The sequence below is a fragment of the Lingula anatina genome, chromosome 2, assembly GCF_051362555.1.
Source record: "Lingula anatina isolate TDL-2025a chromosome 2, LinAna3.0, whole genome shotgun sequence".
Lineage (NCBI taxonomy): Eukaryota > Metazoa > Brachiopoda > Lingulata > Lingulida > Lingulidae > Lingula > Lingula anatina.
In genome coordinates this window covers 35,049,596-35,074,927 of record NC_141768.1, presented here as the reverse complement: position 1 = coordinate 35,074,927, position 25,332 = coordinate 35,049,596, and the positions used below count along the sequence as shown (strand labels likewise).

Below are 25,332 nucleotides of genomic sequence, written 5' to 3'. Positions count from 1 at the left end.
TCGTAATTTTCTGCGCAGTAAACGAGTGCGCACTCAGAGCTTCACAATCACCTGTTCAAAAAACTTATGTGGATTTGTGCTGTAGCAATTTTTCTTCACCAATTTATTAGTAGCAACATAAGATAATTCATATTTTGATAAAATTTCGATCGATACCTATGTTTGGCTTAAACTAGTTCAGTTGACTGCATCAGGTTTAAATTTGCACCATGAGTCATGTTGAAAAGTACCAAAAGGCGATAGTGTAGCACACAGCTGTAGCATTTCTAACATTAGCAGGCGATACAAGTTACTTGACAACACTGAAGCAGTGAAGTGAAGGAGCTCACTCGGAGAGTTGCCCAGAATACATTGACGCAGCGTTCTTTTGTTTGGTGTGTTGGATCTGGGTAGTTTGCGGTAAGAGAAATGAAAAGACTAGCTTATTTTAAGGAATATACCAAGGAGTTACAACAGTTGTAACTCCTTCCTTGTCACAATTTACAATTGATGTTGATTGTTGTGTACAAGCAGTGATACAAATTTTGTTTTTATGTGATATGAGTTATGACTAAAATATTTTCCATCTACATATATGTAAATACAATTGATTAGTAGCATTGTTCATTTGAACTCACTTATATTATGCTTTGTTATGTTTAATTTTGCATACAGAGATTGAATCAGTTTGGGAACATTTCATCCACTCTTAACTTACTAGTAATAGTAGGCTTGGCTGTATGGTGACCAGGACACAGCTTTATAGGTGCCATTCTCAACCTTGCTTTTGAATATTATTCTGTTGATATTTTGTGTTCATCCTAGTCAGAAAGCTAGCTCTGATTGTTTGAGGTGGTCTGGGAGGATATCCAGAATTTGTCTGGCAATTGTTGCTCAAAAGGTGTAAACAGTATGAAGCGTAAATATATGTAAGAGTCAGAGACAAAAAAGAAAAAAAATACATCATAACTGATAAGAGTAATATTTTTCATTAAAACTAAAGCTTGATCTACGTTTCATTCTAATACTCAAGGTCTACAGTGAACAAACAGTATGGGAGAAGTGGAGCCCAGCCTGGATAATGTGACAGTTGGGAGCAGGTTTTACAGTGATGGGTACTTTGGTACTGTTATGTATATTGGTGAAGTCCCACCAACCAAAGGTAAACTCGATCATGACATGGTTGTACAGTAATACCACAGAGACCTTAAGGCTAATTTTATAAGATTTGATGGACTTAACACTCTGTTTAGATTTTTGACATGTTTTAAAGGCTAACAGTAAATATGCACTAATTCGAACAGATTGGTGTGATCTTTTCCATTTTATAAACAAATTATAATTGATGGAGATCAAAGTCAAATGTTTCATCATCAGTTTGTTAATGTATATAGCAATAAAGTTGAACAAGAAATTTAAATGAAAAAGGCAAAAACAATACTAAGCATGAATTGTTTTACAGGTGTCTGGTTGGGTGTAGATTGGGATGATGCAACCAGAGGGAAACATGATGGTTCCCATGAAGGGAGGAGATATTTCACAGCCAGGTATGATATCTAAATATTTGTTTGTGATCGACAAGTTGAAATTGGTGTATCAGTTGTTTCCATGCATCAGAAATGAATGCTACTTGGTTGCCAAAACGGTAATCACAACGTAGATCTGATATTGGTTATGAATGGAGCTCCTGTATAGATTCGAATTTAGTGACAAAAAAAGTATACTTAGTTTTATGAGTCTGACATAGATGTAACTCTTTGCAGTCATTAAATTACAACCAACTCAGCAACAGTGTGATTCCCTGTATACACCTTGAAGAGAAAAAACATATTTGAAACCAAACCCATCCTTTATTTGCAGATATCCAACTTCTGGGTCTTTTCTCAGGCCTAAGAAAGCAGACTTTGGTATAAGTATGTATGCGGCTCTGTCTGAGAGGTATGGGATCGTGGAGGATGAACATGCAGGGGTTATCCTAGAGGAGATGTATGTGCAGGGGAAAGGAAAGCAAACGGTGGTGGAAGTGGTGGGAGCAAGGAAGGTCAATATTCAGCAGAGGTGAGAATAAGGCATATTTAACTGGGATCTTTACAGAAATAAGACCAATAGTAATTGAATATGCCAAAAAGTATAACTTGATATTGTTTAAGCAGCTGCTGTTAACACTGGGTGGTGATGTTGCTTTAAAAATATAAATGTAAAGTGTTGAAAGAGGAAATTTGGCATTCGTTTAGAATAGAATTATTTGAATGTAAATCTAATATTAATAATTTCATCTTTTTGAAATGCAGATTTATCATTTCAGTCAGTTTGACCAACTAAAGTCCCTTCTTCTAAAGGATATGAAAATCTTTGGTGCAGGACCTGAATCAGCATTAGAAAATACTTGCCCAAATGTTGAAGAATTAGACATATCCCAAAATTTGATCCCATCATGGGAGGAAGTTGCAAAAATAGCAGTTCAGTTAAAGAAACTTGAGATATTGAATTTAAGGTTGGTTTTAAAACCTTTGTTGTTAGAATTTTATTTGTTAACAAGTTTAATGAGTTATTTTATTCATTAACATTTTGATTTTTCAAAGCATTTGAAAGTGATAAGGTAAATGAGAATTTTATGCAGGGTGATAAAATAAAGTGTCTTGGATCTCTTCTTCGTCAAGGCAATACTTACTAAAAATTAATGGATGATTCCTTTTTACAGTGAAAATCAACTAAGATTTCCAAACAATCCAACTGGTTTGTGTTCAGCATTTTTGTGCTTGAAAACCATTATATTGAACAGGATGCAGTTATGTTGGAGACAGGTGAGTATTCTTTCATAATTAATACATTCTACATACAGATTGTAGCATATTTATACAAATAATTAAAAAAAGATATTGGAAAATGAGAAAAATATGAGTATTATGTTATTGTTTAGATTTTGAGTCCCTACAATATGTTACTTATGTCACTGTAAAATTTTATTTAATTATATAGATATTTTTTGTTTAATTTTCATTTCACATGAAAGGTTCTGGACTTTTCCAAAATGTGGCCAGATATCCAAGAAATTTTGATTTGCTATAACAACATCTGTACCATCTCAGAGCTTCCACCACCACAGTTACATAACTTAACACTTATAGATTTAGAGGGAAACCAGTTAGATAGCTGGGGCAGTGTGTTGCAGCTGGGAACATTGAAAAGGTTAGGTATAATAGAAAGTTCCTTATGAATATTTTTCGCAAAATAAAAAATCCTAAAAATGTCAGTGTCACATAATGATTGTTTAAGTATGATTTTGTCAGGTAACAATTTAATCAATTTCTTTCATTTTTGTACTGTAGTTATATTTCCATGATTTTTTACATTGTAGATTAGAAACACTGCATCTCAATAAAACTGGACTGGTGAATATTTTTTTCAATGATGTCCAGCCTGGAGAAACCACTCACTATTTTCCAGCACTGAAATGTTTGTCTTTGAATGATAACAGGATACATGAGGTTAAGATTTTACTATTTATTCCTCACACACAATTAACTATAAGTTAATTACAGATCACGACAGATTACAAAATATCTTTTCATATCTTATCTTGTTTCAGTCTATTTGAGGTATTTTTATCGTATTAAATCTTCTATGTTTATGCATTAAGACCCTTTCTCTAATTATCATTAATAGTGGAAATTGTTTTTTCTTTTCTTACAAGATTTTGTTTCTGAATGATCTTCAGGTGGTTATCAAGCTTCCAAGGAACTTATCTTGTTTTCAGTGAGTATTTAAATTTTTTTGTTTCAGTGGTCTTCCTTCAATGAGTTGAATAAACTCTCAGTATTGGAGGACATTCTTATCAAGAGAAATCCAATAATGGAGACTGGCACTATAGAACAAGTTAGGGAAAACATTGTTGCTAGAATAAAGGGATTAAAAATGTGTAATAGAACTGTGGTAAGTTGTGTTTTATTTTGCTTTGTTACCACCATTCTACATATGAAAATTATCAGATTTAATTAAGATATTGAAACCAGTGATTTATAGATATTTAAAAAAATATGACTTGGAAAATATTTTGATAATTACATTTTAAAGAAATGTTTTCATTTTTTTATGTCATATAATTTAGCATTTTAATACCCTTAGTCGTATCTGCAGCTGAAACGGAATTTAAAAGAAATATCTTTGCCAAGCAGTAAAATCATTTAATTGAATAGATAATGGGTGATGTATCATTTTTACCAAATATTAGGTAGAGGAAGGTGAGAGGCGTGGTGCTGAGATAGATTATCTTAAGATTCATGGTCAGGAGTGGCGCCAGGCGGGTGGACATCAAGATCCTGACAAAAATAAACCTCTCCAGGAATTCCTCTGTAAACACCCAAGATACCAGGAATTTGTTGCCAGTAAGAATCTGGAATAAGCTTGACATTATTAATTGTACCACCAGCGTTAGCGCTGGCGGTACACATGGTTTCGGTCCCGTCCGGATCGTTCCGCCGGCTCCGCCAGACGGCTACCGTTACCGCTTCTCCTCCTAGACGGTAAGGGCCCCCGTACCCATCTCATGGATTTAGGTCACCTATAATCTCAACTCGTTCCACGTAAAATTTGGGCTTTGTCGGTATTGGGGTCTGGGTGTGGCATTCATTACAATGCACCCTTGTCTAAAAATGGCAAAATTAAATGCTAATTATCTACCCTACGGAAGGAGTTATGGGTAAAATTTCTATAGACGGCTTTTCAAAAGTCATATGTGTAGATTTCAAATATACCCTTGGATTTGACCTTTGACCTTTACTTCAAGGTCAAATGGGTCAAAATTTTCAAAAAAATGAAATTTTTTACGAAAAAAATTTTTTTTGCCCTGTTATTCAGACACTACACAGACTTAACCAATAATATTATTGGAAAGTGTTACCCTTCAGGTCATCTTTCATCTCCATGAATTTGGGGTCAATCGGTGCATTTTCACGGGAGTAGCGGCCATAAGATACCGAAACTGAAAACTGTCTCTAATTCGGGAACCGTTAATGCTAGAGACCCATTCTTTTTTGCATTTTGTAGAGCATGTAAAGCCCAACACTGGAGGTGGTCTCGGTTTTTTTGTATTCCATACGGTTTTCGAGTTACGCTGTATCAAAAAGTACATATTGGTGGTAAAAGCAAATTGTGCAGTACGGTAATGGATAATAAATTTTGAACTCTGGAAAAATAAAACATAAGGCTTGGCAAAGCAGACAACTTGTGTTCAAAAATGACATTATTTCATCAAATTTGAACTTCTGAAACTTCAGAGCACCTCCTATTTCAAGAATTTTGACCAAAATGACATTTTCTTTATTTAAATTAATTTTTTCTGTACGAAATTTAAGGCACATTATGGTAACTCCAAAATTATAACATTTAGTCCCTTATATCTCCAAAACTGGCAGAGATAGGTCCATAGTTACTATTGAAGTTGAATAGGAAGTCATATACTGGCAATCTCACTGTGACCTTGAAATTGACCTTTGACCTACTTTTCACCATGAACTGAACTCTGCAGATTTTGCTTCCCTTTTATCTCCAAAACTGGCAGAGATAGGTCCATAGTTACTATTGAAGTTGAATAGGAAGTCATATACTGGCAATCTTACTGTGACCTTGAAATTGACCTTTGACCTACTTTTCACCATGAACTGAACTTTGCAAATTTTGCTTCCCTTTTATCTCCAAAACTGGCAGAGATAGGTCCATAGTTACTATTGAAGTTGAATAGGAAGTCATATACTGGCAATCTTACTGTGACCTTGAACTTGACCTTTGACCTACTTTTCACCATGAACTGAACTTTGCAAATTTTGCTTCCCTTTTATCTCCAAAACTGGCAGAGATAGGTCCATAGTTACTATTGAACTTGAATAGGAAGTCATATACTGGCAATTTAAATGTGACCTTAAAATTGACCTTTGACTATTGAACTTGAACTGAATTTTGCAAATTTTGCTTTCCTTTTATCTCCAAAACTGGCTGAGATAGGTCCGTAGTTACTATTGAACTTGAATAGGAAGTCATATACTGGCAATCTAAATGTGACCTTAAAATTGACCTTTGACCTACTTTTCACCATGAACTGAACTTCGCAAATTTTGCTTCCCTTTTATCTCCAAAACTGGCAGAGATAGGTCCATAGTTACTATTGAACTTGAATAGGAAGTCATATACTGGCAATCTTAATGTGACCTTAAAATTGACCTTTGACCTACTTTTCACCATGAACTGAACTCTGCTAATTTCTTTCTCTTTTAACTCCAAACCTAGCAGAGATAGGTCCATAGTTACTATTGAACTTGAATAGGAAGTCATATACTGGCAATCTAAATGTGACCTTGAAATTGACCTTTGACCTACTTTTTATCATGAAGTGAACTCTGCTAATTTCTTTCTCTTTTAACTTCAAACTTGACAGAGATAGGTCCATAGTTACTCTTGAACTTGAATAGGAAGTCATATACTGGCAATTTACTGTGACCTTGAAATTGACCCTTGACCTATCTTACAAAGAACTTATATTTGATTGTACCATATATATATTTTTTGCAATAGTTTAAAAATTCTTGTTGATTGCATTTTTACAGCTTGTCAAGCACAAAACTGGTGGCTGTGTCCCTTATTTTGTGTATGTGGGGGTCTATACGAATGCGCTTGCTCCAGCTGGTGGTACAATATTCGGAGGCGGTATCGCCTCTCTGATCCTCTAGTTTGTCAGGGGGTTCTTTACTGCAGAGATTAAGAAAGGCTTTTAATAGTATATGCTTTTTATTTTTTATCAGGTTTGTGATATAAAATGAAAAATGAAATCACTTCACAGACGTGAATGTTTTAATATTTGACAAAATATATTACTAATTATAAATTATTGCTACCTTTAATGAGTTGCGAAAGTTATTTGCACATACAATGGAAATCATCTAAGCTATCCTAATAATGCTGCCTGCATTGTGTGACATCAAAATAGTAAAAACAGTGTAAATAGTGTGAGTTGGGGTTAACCATTTAGCAATAAAGCTGAAACTTTATACAGTGTACAAAAGGGACACCAAAAACATTGTGGATTTTTAGTGTTATGCTGTAGAACGTAATCCAAGAACTTTAGATTATCATTAAGAATCTTGCTTGATTTTATGCTTAGTCATGAGACATGGGGCTCTATGGGATAATTCCTGCTTTTTTTTTTTTTTTTTCAGAATATGGTCCCCCAGAAGATTCTGAAATGCAAAAGCAAAATATGGGTGCATTGAAACATGACCTACTATGTATCCTTAAGTTATCAAATCAAAGTTAGATATCCTGCATAAAATATATTTCTTTTGTAGCTGAAACTATGATTTTAAAGAAATAAGTGTGAGTGGTTACAAGTCAGTAGTTAAAGGTTGAGCAGCACTTGTTAGGAAAAGAAGGAAAATATTGGACTCGAAAATTCTGAACCCTATTTTTCCTTAGCATCTGCTGCAGCTGTTGAAATAAAAAATCCAAACTTCCCAGAAAAACCAAGTATCAAGAAGAGGTTACCAAGTAAGCTATTCCAAGTTCAGCACATTACCTTCTAAACTATTTTTGCTGAAAAAAAATTTGTTAGACTGGGCCTCGAGTTACATACTTTTAACCTGTGCACATGATTATATTTTGGTTTTATTTATTGTGTCACATGCACCTAATTTATGTTCCCATTGATTGAAAAGGAAATGAGATTGATTAACATTCAAATGCACTGGAATTTTTTTATTGCAGGAACAATGAAAATTCAAAAACTGAAGCCTCTTATACAACGGTTGTATAAGATGGGGGATTTAGACTTTAAATTGGTATACACAAGCCAAAAAGTAAGTTCTTTAACTTTTTTTAGTTGAAACTAATAAAAAGGGCAAGTTTAGAAAAGAAAAATTGAAGTAAGCAAAACATTTAAGTATGTTTTTGAAGTTTGAAAAATATAATGTTTCTCAAGTTATGTAAACTTAAAATAAATATCGTCGTCTTTTCAGGCACAAGGCACAGAATATGATTTTGATGATGATTTGAAAGAACTGTCTTATTTCTCAATAGAAGATGGAGATACAATCCTTGTTAAATCATGATGTGAAATTATTTCTAATTTGCTAAATGATGCTGCTGTGCATTATATTAATGCCCGGTTTTGGAATAGTCAAGATAATCATGAAGTCAACCAAAGAGCAAAATAGTCTGAGGTCATATTTATTGAATTGTGAACTGTTTTACACTATCTCAGTGTATGTAATTTTCAAGGTCAAGGGCATGCCCAGAGAAGTATGCTATGTTTATAGAGGATTCTCTAAAAGATGTTTGATATAAGATTCCAAAGCTATTATTATATAAGAGTTTCTCCATAAAATCTGACTTTGTTTGGAATTGAAATTGTGGAAAGATAAAAGCCAAACCTACCAGGTAGCCATATACATTTTACATATTTAAACCTTAAAATTTGGGCTTTAGACATTACCTTGGTAGAACAAATTGTTCATGGGATTGAAGACAAATAATTCCCTCTGAAACAACTCCTAGGCAACTTACTTAATTCACACTATTGTTCACCAAAGGCTTTTGTAAAAGACAATGGGAATATTTAACACAAAGAAAAATCCTGTGAGCTGACTAAGACCAAATAAAGGGTATTCTTATCTGTGATTAAAATGCAAGTATTACTCAAGTGTAAATTAAAGAAAAAGTTTCTTTTCCCTTTTATATATGATTTGTTAATTTCTGTACAGCTGTTTTTAAATTAAATAAATGCCTTGAACTTATTTGAGGATATATAAATGTTTGGTTCAGTGTTTATCAATTTCGCATTTATTTTATATTACGTTATACTGGACTGCAAATTTTTTTGTCCTTTAAATGACGGTGTGTTAGTTTGGGGTTTGGGGTCAAAGAACTAAGTTGTATTTCTGGATTTTAAGTCCAGCAACTAAAATAGTAAAAGAAATGTTTGTTACCCCGTTACGAAATTCATGAGTCAGCACATCTATTGACCATTTTGCATATGCACGCTGTACAGCACAGTGGCGGATTGAGGGGGGATGGTAGGGTTTCTGAAAAAAATTAGAATTTTGACTAGCTGAATTATAGTTGGTAACCCTACCAAATGGCACCATTCGCCCTCCAAAACACCAATTTCTTTCGGGCCCGCTAAAGGGCAAGGGTCGGCTTCACATCCGAGGTCTGTGATTCTTGAAAAAACCGGACCCCCCCCCCTTCAAATAATCCTGGATCCTCCCCTGCAGCACGGTGCGCCTACATATCAAAAATCGCCAATAAGATTGCTTACGCCTTAAGTTCTTGCAAGAACCAACTAGAGAAAATATGTATTTTCAAAATTTGACATAGTTTTTCGTGACCAACTATGTTAAATAAAAATGTGCAGGGTTTCTTTTTCGTCACTTTTTCTCCCCATGTCTGCGGTACAAGTGGTATTCATCCCGTTAACTATGATTGGCTAGAAGTTTAAGTGCAACTGAGAACTGTTCGCGCTCGCGACGTGTTCATCTTCTCGGTGGGAGACTGGGTGGGAGAGGTACCTGATGAGTATTTTCAATATTGACGGTTTGCCACAAAGGTCAGTTTTTGCTTAAGATCATGTCCTTTATACAGTACAACGCGTTTTTGATTTTTTAAATTCTGCACATTTTTGTAAGACCAGCTTTACTGTACAGGTTTTAGCATTTGAAATGACTTGGCTCTAACACCTGCGCGAAGGCTCCCGTTGCGATAGTTGAGACAACAAAACACAATGGATGGACGTTGTATCGATGAGCAGTGTTTCTCTTCGTTACCGATTTTGCAACCATAATCATAAATTACGGCTTTACTTAGCAGTGACACCTTGGCCATGGACTACTCTAGTTCGTGAAAACACACCTTAACGAAAGTTACTAATGCGGTAGACATGGTCAAAATCGCAGTACTCGGCTGCGGGCTCATGGGAGTCAAAATTGCTGGTAGGTTTTTAAAGAAAGATACAATAATTTGCTAATAAACGAGCACGAAACCTCGACTGCCCGATGTTACGGTGTTAAAAAGCTTGAATAGATGAGTATGGAAATTACCTGTTAGTGACCTGGTACAGTTAGACAGCGAATATTACCATACTTTTGTAATTGTGTGATATTTAGACTTGGGCAAACCTGGAAGCATTTTAGCAAGTATTAAGTTTTTCAGTGATGGAAAAAGCACGAAAATCGTTCTAAGTTAAAACTGCTTCATCATGCATGGTTTTACAGGCTGTCCAGGTGTTTTTGTATCTTAAAAAGTGATGTCTTAGTCAGAAACTGTCAAATTAATTTTTGTTGTTAACTTTGTCAGCTTTCAGCCCTGTCACTTGTTTTTCTGACACCATTTCCTTATTTACGTAGGTGAGATGGCTTACCATGGGCACCGTGTGAAGATGTATGACAGTAACATTAACCAGTTAAATAGCGTTTATGAAAGGATAGAAGAAGACAAGAGACATTTGCGACGAGAAGGACTAATGAGCCACAGGAATTTTATTGTAATTCTCTATGTGTATCTTTTATATTGGGGAAGGGGGATATTTGTACCTCATGGTTTGAGAAATATTAGAATTATAACATTTGCATTCTGGTGACTTGAATCAAGGAGTTATAACAGAAGGAGATTACACGCAAGCCTCTCTATTGTCCGATGTCTGTTACGGTGGGCGGAGCTAGCTACGGGGGGCCTCCTGTCTCAAGGTTTCGTCTGGGTCGCTCTCCTCCGCTTGGAGATTGATTTTATATGCGTTATTTCGCGTTAGAATTCGAGATCAGTAGTGTCAAAGCGGCGCTGTATGCTGACGATTTTTTTCACAGGTAGTTATTTGGACGATGTGCTGGGAGGGAACGATATCATAGAAAGCGATTATAAGGTGGTGACTGAGGATGGTCGCCATGAGTTTTTTTTTGAGTCGGTGATAGATGGCTTTTCTTTTGCACAACACAGTGAAAAATCACCAAGGATAAGTCAACAGAAAACGTCCCAACTGTGGTTTGTGAAAATGACATTCAAGTGAACGTCTGTCCTCACTGCCAAAGGGCATAATATTAATACATAAACGTTTGGACCCCCCTGCCCTTTGGTCCCATAAACATATACATTGAGACAGTGCCTAAGCTTTGTGACTAGTTTTAAATTTCTTTAAGTATTTTTTTCTCTCCCTCGGTATAATTTTAATATCATAATGCATTAAAGTGAAATTTTAATCAAAGGTTGAGGCAATGCCACGACATGTCAGTTTGCTAAATACTCGTTATAAATTTCTTTATCTTGGAAATCTCCCTTTTTATTTTCAGGATTATTTTGACACATACTAACACTTCTTATTTGTCGGTAAACCAGTGCAAAGTGTTAAACATTAAGAATTTCTATTCATTCATAAATATATTTATGTACAAAATATATCAGAATTTTTAGTATTAACTGAGCTCTTTAAAGTGAAACAAATAAAGATGAGAATTTTGAATTTCAAACTATTATTTACTATATTAACTTAAAATATCTTTTAAGTCAACTCTATACTCAAGCATCATGATAGTAGCATCTGTGAGTAAAACCATTTTATTAAATCAATAGAAGAACAAAAACAAAATTTTACACATAAGCAGTAATTAATGAAGTCATAAGAATGATTAAGTTGCTATACTTTTCCAAGTTTTATGCAGGCTGTGTTGGAATTTTTTCAACCGTGCAAATAGAAATAATTATATTCTTTTTTATCTGACTTGCTGATACCAGTCTGTGCCAGATACTATTCCACTCACAGGCCAGCAAGGTCTGAGAATCTAATGAGCTGAATGAAAAAAAAAACCCTAGAAGATAAAGTGGCTTATTCTTACAAATAGGATAAAAAACATGGGATTTTCAAAAGGTTATTATAAATCAAGACAACACATAATAAGAACATTTATAAAATGAACCGGAGTACATGTTACAGCTGAAAAAATTAACTGGGCCAGTAAGTGACTGCTTTAAAGAAATTTCACTGAAACAGTCCAAATTTTACTGGCAATCAAGTAGACTGTTATACCATGGCACTCAACAAATTATATATAGGTTTTGAATTTTTTTCCATGTGACAGTAACATAAAATTTATGTCAACTTTTGAAATGTATAGAGTCAGTTAGGTGACTGAAAATATTTTAAAATGTCATGAAGGAGCACTATTAATTTAATGCAATCTCTGTTGGCCAGTCTTATCCAGTTTCTTCTCCAAAAAGGACAACTCAAGTGAGAATTTCTTCAGGGCCTTTTCTTCTGCCTGCCAATGCCATGCCACTCAGAAAAGAGAGAAACCTGTAGGTTAGAAAAAAAAACATAATAATAGCATTATGAACTACTAGTATCCATGTAGACATTATGGTATTACGCAGTGAAGTTTAATGTGTCTTGTTATGACTTGACTGAAATAATGTTCACCACATAAATGAACAATTTACAACTAAATTTATGTAGAATATCAAGATTCATGATCACAAGCTAATAACCCCAAGAAATTGAAAGAAATTGTACTTATTACAAGAAATTATTTAAATCCGCCCTGGTTCCTACTCTTCTGACAGGACAATAAGGGGATTTCAGAGAGACTTGGTTGCTAAAAGGAAAATGCCCAAGGTTGTTGTATTTTGAAAAAAAATTAAAAAGGGTACTGTTGTTAGTGAATGTTTAATGCATCTTAGGCATTATGACAAAAGTAATTTACCCCAGACACGCTGACCTCCTTTTTTCATTGACATTTTTTAATTTTTTCCAGCCTGACCATAATTCATATATTCAATGCAGCCTTCTCCCATATCTATAATAAACGAAAAAAAACTTGAGTAGTGTTAAGATATGCATGTAAAATTCATTATCAATTTTGAGAGAATTTCTGTTTCAACACTGCAAGATGAAATATTTAGAGTTCTATTCTTTTGTAACCACCAAGGCAAAGCTTCTTTCTTAAAATGAACTGAAACATCCAAGCTTGCCACCTAACATGCCAAAGTAGTGAAGTATAATTAAAGTAGAGAAGCAAGTACCCCTTAATTATAGAGGTGTCTTACACAATAAGGTGTGTCTTACACACCTTGACTCAAAGGGAGATGTGTAGTGAGATAACAGGTAAAGTAATTGGTGGAGCCTAGGTGAACTTAAGACTTTAAATTAAAAGCACCAGGATTCATGTGTTCTTTTTTCAAAGGTTTAATATGAATTAAAACATATATATGTAAAAAGAAGACTAAATAAGTTAAAAATAACTATGCCATGAAGTCAAACTTCCTGTTAGACCGCCATGATGGAAAATGCTGGGTGGAGGCAAAATTTTCCAGTCAAAAAAACTGAGCACTTTACTTTAACAACAAAGTTACCACTCCAAAGCCACCCACCATGGTGAGAAGAAAAATGATGACCAACTGTCATGATAAGTCTTTTTAGATTTAAACATGAAAAAGGTAAAGGCCAAAATGGTACATTTACCCATAACACTAGAGTAAAAAATTGGTATTCTGAACAAATCAGGTTATTTTTTTCAAGAAATATTGGAGCAGTATCCATGCAATATATACCACGCCACGACCAAGATGTTCAAGAATCTAAACACACCAAATTTTTTTATAATCTTGCATTTGAAAAGTACAAAAAGCGGTAAGGCTTTTGACCGTAAAAAGCGTAACACTTTTTGATCGGAACTCATGAAAATTGTCAATTGTCGTATCCAAGCTAGACCACATATAAAATCGCAAAAAAAAACAATACTGCTCAAGCAAGTGTGTTGCACACATAACAATTAGTTAAATTTTATGACTGTCATGTGACACAAGTTTCAAAAAGTAGGAGGAAAATGTCTTTTGGAGTAATTTTTTTTCGAAATATTAACAAGATGGCGGCTTAAGCATCTGCTTGTTATTCGGCTACTGAAAGTGCACCTAAGTTTTATTCTTTGCTATTGCCACAAATTACTTAACAATTGCAACCGCATAAAGACCAAACTTTCTTCATCTGATACTATATTTATAAGCACTTGTTATGAGTGGGAAATATTTTTCGTGCAATATTTATGCTCCACACACCACCTCGCGAGATCGACGTGGAGCTGGACACTTATACAGTGAGACCCCACGGCATAAAAGTTGCAATTTATCTTCATATTTCGAGTAGTTATGCATTTAAAAGCACTTACCTGTTTTTTGAAAACCTTGTCCAACGTAATATCATATAAATTCTGTATTTCTCTCATTTTTTAGAAACTTGGGACTCCGTTTCTGTTTCTGTCCTCTAAAATCAACAGACGAAGGCACAGATACTAACAAACGAGATTTAAACGAGAGCAACAATTAAGCGTAACAGAGATAGGCATCCATTGTTCTCTGGGTTCTATTCATTCCGACCAATGAGAGACCGTAATACGGGCTCCGCCCCCACGCGTGTAATCTCCTTCTGTTATAACTCCTTGCTTGAATTATATTAAATATTTGAAATTTGTAAAATATTAATCATTTTTGCTTTAGATTTAAACACATCTGTTTTATACTACAACTGCATGATAGTTTAATCTGAGATAGACACTGTCAGATGGGGAGTTCATAAAATTTGATTTGGTAATTTTAAGATACAGAAAAGGATCATCTTTTGTGGCCACCTTATAGATTGTGTAATTAAAATAGCTTACTAGTAGCCTTTGTCTAACAATTATTAGGTCTGAGCCTATTATTACAAATTACTTTTGTACTGAAATATCATCAAAATTGTCATATCATGATGTATGTGTCTGGGTTGGTGAAAATGTATAATTTGTCTACAGGGTCAAGTTTTGTGCATGAGTCTGCTGGAAGAGACGGTCAATGATGCAGACTTTATCTTCGAGGCAGTAGTGGATGATTTGAAGGTTAAACAGGATTTATTTGAAAGTAAGAACTTCATGTCCTTTAAGCATAATTGTCACATAGAAATTTTGCTATTGTAACTTCAGTAATGTTTGGTTGCTTATGATTGAATGATAAAACTCAGAAAATAAAACCATCTGATGTTGAAGAACAGAATTCTGAGATGATGAATGACATGTAAAAAAAAAATCTTTTCTCTGTTGAACTTGTTTTTATTTGAAATGGCTTCTTTGCAGGGGTATCCCACTGTTGTACATCTAATGCAATCATTGCATCCAATACACTGAATTTAGACATGGGTCAGATAGTTGAGAGAACAGCATACAAGGAGGTAACCATCACATATTACTGGAAATTATTTTGACATACAAGCTTGTCATTTGTTGGTCATTTCTTTATTTGAAATACAGGTCAAATGGGTTTTAGAAAAATTAAATAATTTATTTGAAATAAAGGTCAAATGTGTTTTATAAAAATAAAAAGCAAAATCATACAGATAAAAGTGAGGCATGGGATTGAAAATTGTGTATTTTAAAAATTGCAATACTGGCAGAGATAATCAAATGGACCTTTTTTTTCCCAACAGAGAACGTTAGGACTGAGGTTTTTATTTCCTGTGTACTACATACCAGAAGTGGAAATAACACCTGGCAAACATACCTCTGCAGAAGTAATAGAAAAAGGTATTAAGTAAGAAATCATTGTTAAAAAATGTATTTGGAGGAAAAGATATGCAGGGTAATGCTCTTTTCAACAAGAATGTAGATACTAGTACGTAAGTTGAGAATCATGTGGGGACAATTTGCTTTGGTGTGATTTGTGATCACTGATGAGATTTCTCTGACTGTCAGCAGATTTCTGACTTTTTTGGGGAGTCAAAAATATCATTTTTGAGATCAAAGCAGAGGGCCCCCTGTGCCCCATGCCATGTTTTCAGACTTTTTGACTAAATGGCATTCTCATTCCTGTGTGATGAATCTTTTATGTTTTTATGTTTACAGTGAGAATTCTTTTAGAGAAGATGGGGAAGACATTGTTCTTCAGATCTGGTGGAGAACCTCTAATTTTATCAGAAGAACAAAGAGAAGCAAGAAAATTAGGTCAGAATATATAAATTTATGAAAGAAAGACTTTATTTATAAGGAAAGACTTGCTCAGCACGATTTTTTTTAGTTAAATATATTTTGGGGCAGTTAGGAATGGATGTTTTTTGTTTTCTCTTAATTTTTAACAAAAGCTGAAAACGGCATGGAAATATAATAGGTTGCAACATAATTCACATATTTTAACTATCCCTTTCGGAAAATTACTTTTATCCACTAATACCTCTTCACTCAAAGTGCACCTGTATTGCCTTTCTAGCTCGTATTCAACAGATCAAGAACCAGTCTGGTCTTGGCTACTTCTTTGAGAGTGCCATCCCAGCTCTGGGCCACAGGGGGAACTTTGCCCCTCCTCAGGATGATGACACAGGTAGGGCTGGGTGATGACAAGAGAGTGAGACCCTGTTCCCATAGACACCATCGGTCTACTTTGATCAATCCAACTCACACTCAGTGCAATGAACTTAACTGAATGGCATGCCTCCTCCTGGTTTTGAGCAGAATACACAAAAGCTGGTGATTATACATAATGAAAACAAAAGGAGGCAGGTCATTCAGTTAAGCTGATTGCACTGAATTGAAGATTTGGATCGATTTACTTAGACCCATGGTGTCTATGGGAATGTGGTCTAAGATAACCTTAGTAAGGAATTGAGCTTACTAATTAATTCATTAATTAAAATATTAATTAAATATAATGAATGATTGGAAAATTGTCAAAATAGAAGAGGCAGCTAAAGGTGGATAGATGGAAAACTGAATGATGATAAGAAAATATTTTGTTTCCAGAATACATTATTCTTCAACATTTGGCACATAATTCATAGAAATTTGCATCAGACGTTGTTATCATTATTATTTACTTGCGAAAATTGAGAAAAAGCGTTGAAAGTGTCTGTCAGAAAATATCTCTGGATCTGCCCCTGAGTTTCACAGTATTTTCCAATATGATCATTTTTATCTTAAATCAGTAAAAAAGAAATGGGGGAAACCTGAACATAAAAATGTTTTCTTTCTAGCCTCTTATGTTATGGAAGGCACAGATCGTGATTGTGCTATCTGCATGGACCACACACGAGACTGTCTGCTGTGTCCCTGTCATCACATGGTCACGTGTCAAGACTGTGCCCGCCTTTTGCTCAATCGCAGAGACAGCTGTCCAATATGCAGGAAGGAAATCACAGAAGTCATCAAGGTTTATCATTCATGAAATACTAAGCATCTTCTAAGTGCATCATTCATATTGGCATTTGTTGAGCATGGATAAGCGTTGACAGGTGCACAATTATGTACATAAAGATGGATGTATTATAATTATGAGAAAAAGAAATGTCCCAGTGCACATGTAATTGTCCATTTACCTGGACATTGGTAAGAACTGTGAAGGCAATAAGCTTTAAGTGGAAGAAATTGAGTGTTTAGCTTATTTAAATTATATATTACGTATCACTTAAATTTTTTTTTTTAAAGTGACAATCTTTCTTGAACTTGCATTAGAACTGCTTGTTATGGTTAATTTTCTTAAAGATATAGAAGTAGGTGTTTGTTGTCAATCTGTTATATGAACATTTGTCTTTTTACACTTGTTAAAGATCTGTGCCAACAGTACATACCCATTTAATAAGTAAAAAAATGGTAACCTTGACTATTATGATATCACAGTATTTGTTTATCATCTACTACTACATGCACAAAGTATCAAGTAGTTAAAGGAACTATGTTTTGAATTGTCATTTCTTTCATGTCTCTTCATCTTGTAAGTACCCATTGTACTGTCATTGTGTGTCTTATTCTTAAAAGGATCTGTACTTCTGTATAGTCTAGTGCAATATTCCATTTTTTTCTGTACTTCAGAATCTGGTTTTATATTTTAGGATAGATGTTTATCTCATGGCTTTCTTTGTCTTTTAGCACTGAATCTCCATATAATGCATATAATTAATTATCATAGAATACGCTAGTTTTTCTTGGCGTTTTCCTGCCTCGTAGCGCACTTATGGGCACAATTTCTATCCATTTCTTCCTCTTTTGTATATAATTTCTCCATTTGCATTATACAAAATCTCTGCAGCCAGCTTGCCTTTACTTAAATGTCCAGAATTTCCCTTGTAGACACAGGTTGTAGAGCTGCCTGTGCACAAGCTGTGTCACGTGTGTTGGCAATGTCGTTGGTTGATTGCACATCTTGTGCTTGCATCCCCCATGTGCAGTGTAGGTTTGGCGTATATATTTGATGAGTATTGGGGGTCTAACATGAATAATTTTGCAGATTTCCTTTGTCTGCCACATTTCATTGGCGCGAATTTTAAAATCCCATGTTAGTGCACCTTAGTTCTTGTTTACTGCCATTCTGTGTTGATACATTATTCTATATTAGTTTATCATTTCTGTCAAGTAAAAAAGTTTTACCCACTTACTTCAGGAGTCAGATAAATTCATACTTATTCACCGCAGCTTTTCACCCAACCTAACCCCATCGCCATCTTGACCTTGACCCCTCTAACATGTATAATGGGTGGTAAATACAGGTGTGGGTTATAAGGGAACTGTGCAGTTAAGGTGTTTGGATTGCTCTATGTGTATACTGGCCTTGTGGAAGGTGTAAGCATACCATGGGGCGCTGTTGAAAGGATGTGGCTGGGGAATAGGGTAGGGAGGAGGGGAGTTGGGTTGAAGGAGAGGTAAAGCACGAGATTTCATGGGTGCAGGGGTGAAAAGTGATGGTTGATTTAAGGGCCAATGGCTAGGTTGAAGGGGAGGTAAGCCAGGTATGACAGAAACAGGAGTGACACTGACAAATTCATTAGCTGGTGCACAGTCTGCATTATGAGCTTTTGGTGTAGAAATTGGAGGCTCTGATGGATGACAGGCAGTTGGAGTGGAGTCTGTGTTGAGGAGTTTATATGTGAAGGTGCTGTAGCAGTTGTGGGAGTCAGAGCCAAGTGGAGAAGAGATGTAATAATGTTTATGGCGGCAGCTGGAGGAAGCGACTCAATGGTGACCCCTTATCTTGATATAGCAGATTATGGGCAGGCAATAATCTTTTTTAATGGATAGAGCACATTCCGCATTGCTTATCCAGTCGGGGACAAATCACCAAAATTCTAACATAGAACTGTCTCTTTTCAAATTTTGCATTGAGTTCTTTTGTCATGGCATCCTCCGACAGTTTTTCATAGTGCATAGATATTTTTGTCGTACTGCTCAAAAGTTGTTTTTACAATGTGCAGGTTACTGAATTCAGTCATAGAGTTAACAATTTTGTTGCGACATGCAGTAGCTGAATGTAGTGCTAAACTCTTTGAGTCTGTCAATGTTTTAATGCTAACTGCGTTTGTCATAGTCTTTGTTATTACATCTACGTTAACTTCATCAGCAGCGTTCATGATGGCGGTGATTGAAGCAATGTTTGTACTAATGTAGACAACATTATGCATAAAAATGTCCTTTATTGACGAGTAAGCAGTGGGGTCTGTAGACGGCACAATATGTTGCAATATTTCGATGATATTGTCGACACCGTGAAACATTACATTTTCTTTCTTTCTTTTTCTTTCTTTCTTTGTACAAATGTAAAATTGGAATATAATGAACAAATAAACTAAATGATTGTTATTGAAAACATTCATTGTTTAAGCTTTATATATATATATATATATATATATATATATATATATAGTTGATGCTTATGGTCTTTCATTGGTTCTCTGCAAATGAAGCATTTCGCAGGCTATTAATCTTTGTACCTCCAAATGCTCCAGACTTATAGCTTTCTCCCTCATAATATTTTCAATTTGTCCATCTTTAGCGCATTAGAGAGCGTAATTTTTTTAGCCTTGTCCACAAGAAAGGTGGTTTAATGCATGTTGTGGCAAGCCAGCGATCGTGAAAAAGAGTAACTGCACCTTGCTTTTCTATGGCCTTGCTGCTACCATAGTGGTTTTTGGTGCAGTTGTGCTCATGTTCAAAAAAAAAAGGGCTATAGTACTCAGTACTATCCATAAAATGTGACAATACAATTAAACAAGCAGTACAGATACAATGTGACATGACAGAGAGCAGATCTCGGCATTAAGAACCATGCTGATAACAGTTCAACACAATAAACCAAGCAGTGCAAACATTTCTAAATAATAGAGCATGGGAATCTACATTACTGGAAATTCTTAAAAACTGACAAAACCCCTACTTCTTCCTGCAATTTTTACAGAACCACCTCTTGCTCTTTGGCAGCCCCTTTAGCCCTAATCATTTGGGGTGATACCACTGGTCACATCTGTCACGCCCTACCATATCACCCTCCTCAGATGCTGTTTTGCATACACAGTAAATTGGGGCTTTTACTGCTTCGGCGGCCTCAACAACAGGGCAATCCTCCCGTAGCTCCACCTTTCTACTAACCAATTTCGGCAACACATGCCTCTCCCAGAACTCGGTAAGGACAGTCACCATTTCTTTTCAAAACCGGTCACTTCTCAGGACTCTAAAAACAATACAATCTTTGGGAGACCATACCACGAAGTCACAAAAATTCACACTGCAAATTAGCATCTGGAGCTGGACCTAATATTTGTGATTCTGTTTCAAATAAAAGTTTTCATCCAGGTAATCAGGGGGGGCAATTCTTACGGAAATGTTCTTATTTGCAAAAGGGCACTTCACTTCTACAGTGCCTTCACCACAACAAGAAGTGCATTTTACAATAGCATCTGGTGATACCCCAAGCCATGGCTGCTTAGTGTCCAATCTGAGGCCAGAGCTGTTGATGCTGATATCATTGTGGTTCTGATCAGTGTACAATTGTTGATATCGGGTGAGGGCGTCCTTTTCATGTTCTCGTCCCCATCTAATAGGAGCACTGTTGTGAGCTTGTTAAGCTGAAGTGAGCTTGTTAATCGGAGATGGAGCTGGACTCTCTGGTCTGTCTTCAACACATCACCAGCCACTGAATTCTCCCTATACGGACCATGTGCCACGCTGCTGATAAGGACCGAGTCTTTGTAACCTCCTCCACGTACCTGGCCTCTGTGTTGGTCAGCGAGCCCACCTTCACCTTAGCTTGCTCGCATGCTTCCTTCAAGGCAGGGCCATTCAAATGTTCATTGCCAATAGTGTACAAGTCTCTCAAGGACTGCTGTATAATTTCCTTGCTGCGTCTGTCCTAAAAAATCTCTTTTAAAATGTCCAAAATGTCCAGTGCCAAGGAGTTTCTTTGGCACTGGTGTAGGGCCCAGTCCAACAAATATCTTGCGTTATGTTGTCTAAATAAAGTAAGTCCTATGCATGGGGTCTCCAAAGACTGAAGAAATGCTGCCTTGGCCTGGGGGGGTTGCCTGTGGAATGGTTTTCTGCCGTTTCCTCACCCTAATCTTGCTTTTGTTTGAATAAAACTGTATGTTTGAAACCTTGTCAACTTCCACAGAATCAACATAAAAATCATTCCATGCACAGGGACGGTCTGTGCATGTTGCAGTTGTCACTTCTAATCTCACTGCTGCTTCCACTTTAAACAACAAAGCCCCAACATGAGAGCAGGTCTCCCCTAACCTGTAAAGTGAGTAGAAAAAAAGACAATTAGGCTTTGTGAAAACAGTATGAAAAACCACAATTATGTTATCAGTTAGGTTTACACTATGTGTAAATTATACCTTACGATTTGGAGGTAAGGCGGCAGCCATCATGTGATATCACGCCGACTTCTAGAATTGGATCCATAATCATGTACACTAATTAATCACTGATACATACTGTCTGTTTGTGGAAAACCTAAATAATATATCCACTCTTTCTTTTGAGAGAATTTCTTAACTCTTTTTCTTTAGTTGATGCAGACACTGATTGTTGGTAATTTTCTATAAGCTGTCTGCGAAATGAATGATCTCTTATAGTGACATACAGGTTTACAAACATTCCAAAAATGTCCATTTTTAATTTGTCAAATTCTCTGGTTGTCATTTCTTCCCAATAATGCATTAAAACTTTGTTGTGGAAGGCCAGTTTCATTATCCCTTTACAGAGATCCCCATGGTTGTGATAAGAATATGTCTTTTCTTCAGAAAATATTTCCCTCACTACCTCTTCAAGCAACTGCACAAACAAAAACAAAATGTCTGTCACATGCTAACCATCTCAGTCCACTGTTTTTGACATCTTTAAATATGCTGCCCTATCTGAGGATGACTTGCCTTTCCTGAACCTGTTTTAATTACAGCAGCATACTTAGGGCTTTTTACTTCACATTTTTTAGATAATTTGTGACACATGTATCCTGCCACATAAAGTAAGACCTGTTGCTCACTGTCTGTTGTTTACTCCTCTCCACACACATTTTTTTTCTGCCCATATCGTCCGTATACTCAAATACTTGGTCAAAGGAGGATCTCACAAAAACCTGATAAGTCTGGATGGCTGTAAGCTCACCACTGCTGCAATCTTCCGAAATGGTACAAGGAAATCCATTATTTTGGCAGTAAGGTCAAGTGCCATCCTTAAACTGTGGAACTTAGTCCATACCTTGTCTTTCTGCATGCTTGGCAATGCCTCCCCATCCCCAGCGGGACTGTCTCCCAAAGGAAATCCTTGATTCCCCAAGGCAAACAGACAAGCTTAGACGTAGAGGCAGACAGGATTACAAAGACACTCCTACCTGTCTTGCCAATGCTGTAGATGAGGTTGTCTATCACTGCCTGGATGCCTACCAAGATCAACATAAAAATGACCTCCTCAAACTTGGACCTTCTTTAGTCAGACTTCTGACCAAGGGACAGTGCAGGTTTCATCTTGTACCTAAAGTAATTAACAAAATAACACATCAAATAGAAGAATTACAGAAGCCGACAGGTATCGTGTTAAAAAAATTGTTGTAATTAGGACGTAGTATCTCATAATTTCTACATAACTATCTTGTAATTTCAACATAGCTATCTCATAATTTTGACATAGCCAAAAAAAAAAAAAAAAAAAAGAAAAAAAAAAACTTACAAGCATATTTTGATAAATGATTTTTATCCTAATATATTTATCCTATAATATTTTACTCATTTTGTCCTGTATGAACATTGCTTCTTCTAGTATGTCAGTGTAGTTCTTCTTTTGGTACAACTTACACTTGTACTACACCATTTTAAAAACACACACAGAGTTGCAGCACCCGGGGAATCAAACGGATCAAAGGTGCTCTTACCTTGAGGAGGCATCGATTCCTTAGCAACTCCCTCTGCCATCTTGGTGCCCAGAAGCTGGCACAATTTTGTGTAATCCAACTCCCCCTCAATTGCTATGGGCTCCGCCATGTTGGTGACATCACTTCCCGACTCTGAGGAGGACGGTGGCTGAGCTTTCGGTCCTCTGCTGCTGCCGGCCCTTGCTACGTGTCTCTTGCTGGCAGCGTCCTCTACTGTGTCTGCAGTTTGTTCTGTCCTGGCTGATTTCTTAATCATGTCTTTGTTCTTAATCATGTCCTGCATTTGCAGCAGCTGCCCAAGTGGCTGCCCAACGTTTTCTGGATGAGCGTGACTGTTAGCATCTTGCAGGATCGCGTCAAGTTGAACCCCGCTTCACTTAAAATTGTCATCGCTTGATCACTAAGTTCATATTTGTTCCTCCAGGTCTGGAATTCTTCGCCCATGATGATGCCGTAGTAACAGGCGAGTATAGATATGAATAAATAGTACAAAGCAAAAAAGGAATTGGCAGCCTGCCTTTCCTGGTCCATATCTTTCACGTCCTGAGTTTGTGTATCAGGCAGGGGTGTCACTATATACTGCAACGACATCAAATAGAACAAAATGATGCAAAGTGACACAAAATACCACCTTAATGTTATTTTAAACATCAAAATTATATCTTGTATTTTACTGGATACTGCAACGCGTGTGTGGTTTCGGTTTCACACCCTGAGCTGACTCCATTTAATCTTGAAAAATACATTCTTATTGAAAAATAGTCAAACATCTTTCTTTGTCAGTTCCAGTTTATCTGCTCCTTTTATTTCAAAAGAACAGTTTCCCTACTCCTTTATTTCAAAAGAACAACAAATGTCTATCTTGGGAGATTTCTAAATTTCTGTAGATCGCAACTGAATATCACAACTAACACAATCCAACAAATCCAGTACACCACAATGTCAAACACTTGCAGTCACCTCCATGTATCACATGCAACTAAGGAAGCCAGCATATCAATTTCAGACAGTAGAGGCTATGAATGTCTTATTTGCCATACTACTTGTGCTTGTGCCATACCAACTCTTTCAGATGTGCTTAAGAGATGTTTATGAAATGATTGAGTAAAATGAAGAAGATTCATTTGTTATTCATTAGAAGAAAAAAAATAAATGAACGATAATTATTATGAAAAGAAAATTATTGATTGATCTTACTGATTGATCTCTGTATACAATCTTAAATGGCTAGAGAAGTAGTGTGAATTTTTTGAAGAGCAGTTATTATGTATGAAGTTCTATTTAGTTTTTTAAACCCAGCAATACTTATTTGTTGCTGTATTTTTTCATCATTTGAAAAGACAATTTAAGAAATTCTGTAAGTAGCATTTAAAATTTTTATGGAATGCTTCATGATTATTATTACTTATCATTAGGGCAGTTATTATTATTCTATCACTAATTTATTGTTACTTTAGGGAACAATTGTGCACTGGACTTGTTTTTATATTTATATCTACGTAAAATAAAAGTGAAAATGGTTGATTGATTGCAGTTATATTAAATATATAGATTGTAAATAAAATGAATTCTTCAGTTTATGTTAAGATCATCTTTATGTACTTGCATTAACATTTATTTGGATAGCCCCTCATTTCCTTGATATCCATGTTCTACCATTATGACAGCATATTGATCATATACAATTTCAACAGCTTATTTGTGAAATATTCTGATAATATGAACGATAATGATAGAAAATTAATGGTTCTTGGAAGGCTAAATTGTCCAGCATTTCTGTTTGATTTTTTAAAAGTTCATACAAAATGTCTGTGCCTGCATCCCTTGTAATACACCTGCCAATATTATTGTACTTAGGTGTTTTTCCCTTGACAATTTTGCTGGATCTTAATAGCACTTATCCGTCAACATTTGAATAACAAAGTAGATCTTTTGAGAGAAATTGTGCATCAGTTTTGCGGAAATGCTTATTTTATGAAGCCTTCTAGTTGTTTAAATGTATTTATTAGCCACAAGTATGCGTGATTGATGCATTCTTGATGAAGGAGAGAATATTTTGCTGTTGGCCTGCACTACCATGATTTAGTAATAAAGATAATGTATCCTTGAGAAGGGTGATGAAGTCTTAATTTTGATGATTGAATACATCTGAATTGTCACAAAATGCCCCCT

At 35.7% G+C, this 25,332-nt stretch overlaps 2 protein-coding genes and 1 long non-coding RNA gene across 4 annotated transcripts; 2 read left to right on the top strand and 1 right to left on the bottom strand.

Moving 5' to 3' along the window:
- The first annotated feature begins 64 nt into the window (after positions 1-64).
- Positions 65-8,759, top strand: LOC106163006 (tubulin-specific chaperone E). Of its 2 annotated transcripts, none has more exons than XM_013540470.2 (14): positions 65-399; positions 1,013-1,141; positions 1,442-1,526; positions 1,840-2,037; positions 2,285-2,473; positions 2,681-2,783; positions 2,993-3,168; positions 3,338-3,467; positions 3,763-3,912; positions 4,211-4,364; positions 7,188-7,256; positions 7,456-7,515; positions 7,732-7,823; positions 7,983-8,759. In XM_013540470.2, the coding sequence occupies exons 2-14, from the start codon at positions 1,033-1,035 to the stop codon at positions 8,073-8,075; spliced, it is 1,608 nt and encodes a 535-aa protein (XP_013395924.2). In that variant the 5' UTR covers positions 65-399; positions 1,013-1,032; the 3' UTR covers positions 8,076-8,759. The 2 variants fall into 2 exon arrangements, with proteins under 2 accessions (XP_013395924.2, XP_086861858.1); XM_087005732.1 differs by having other exon boundaries at positions 2,993-3,173; positions 3,343-3,467.
- Positions 8,760-9,769: 1,010 nt separating this feature from the next.
- LOC106165016 (uncharacterized) lies at positions 9,770-17,704 on the top strand. Its single transcript, XM_013543086.2, has 8 exons — positions 9,770-9,953; positions 10,368-10,504; positions 14,793-14,898; positions 15,111-15,205; positions 15,461-15,557; positions 15,876-15,974; positions 16,237-16,347; positions 16,997-17,704. The coding sequence occupies exons 1-8, from the start codon at positions 9,902-9,904 to the stop codon at positions 17,185-17,187; spliced, it is 888 nt and encodes a 295-aa protein (XP_013398540.2). The 5' UTR covers positions 9,770-9,901; the 3' UTR covers positions 17,188-17,704.
- Positions 11,543-14,447, bottom strand: LOC147763647 (uncharacterized). The gene is made up of 3 exons (XR_015332907.1): positions 14,172-14,447; positions 12,711-12,803; positions 11,543-12,304 (listed from the first exon to the last, which is right to left on the bottom strand). It is a non-coding gene; the product is annotated as an uncharacterized LOC147763647 (long non-coding RNA).
- Positions 17,705-25,332: the final 7,628 nt, after the last annotated feature.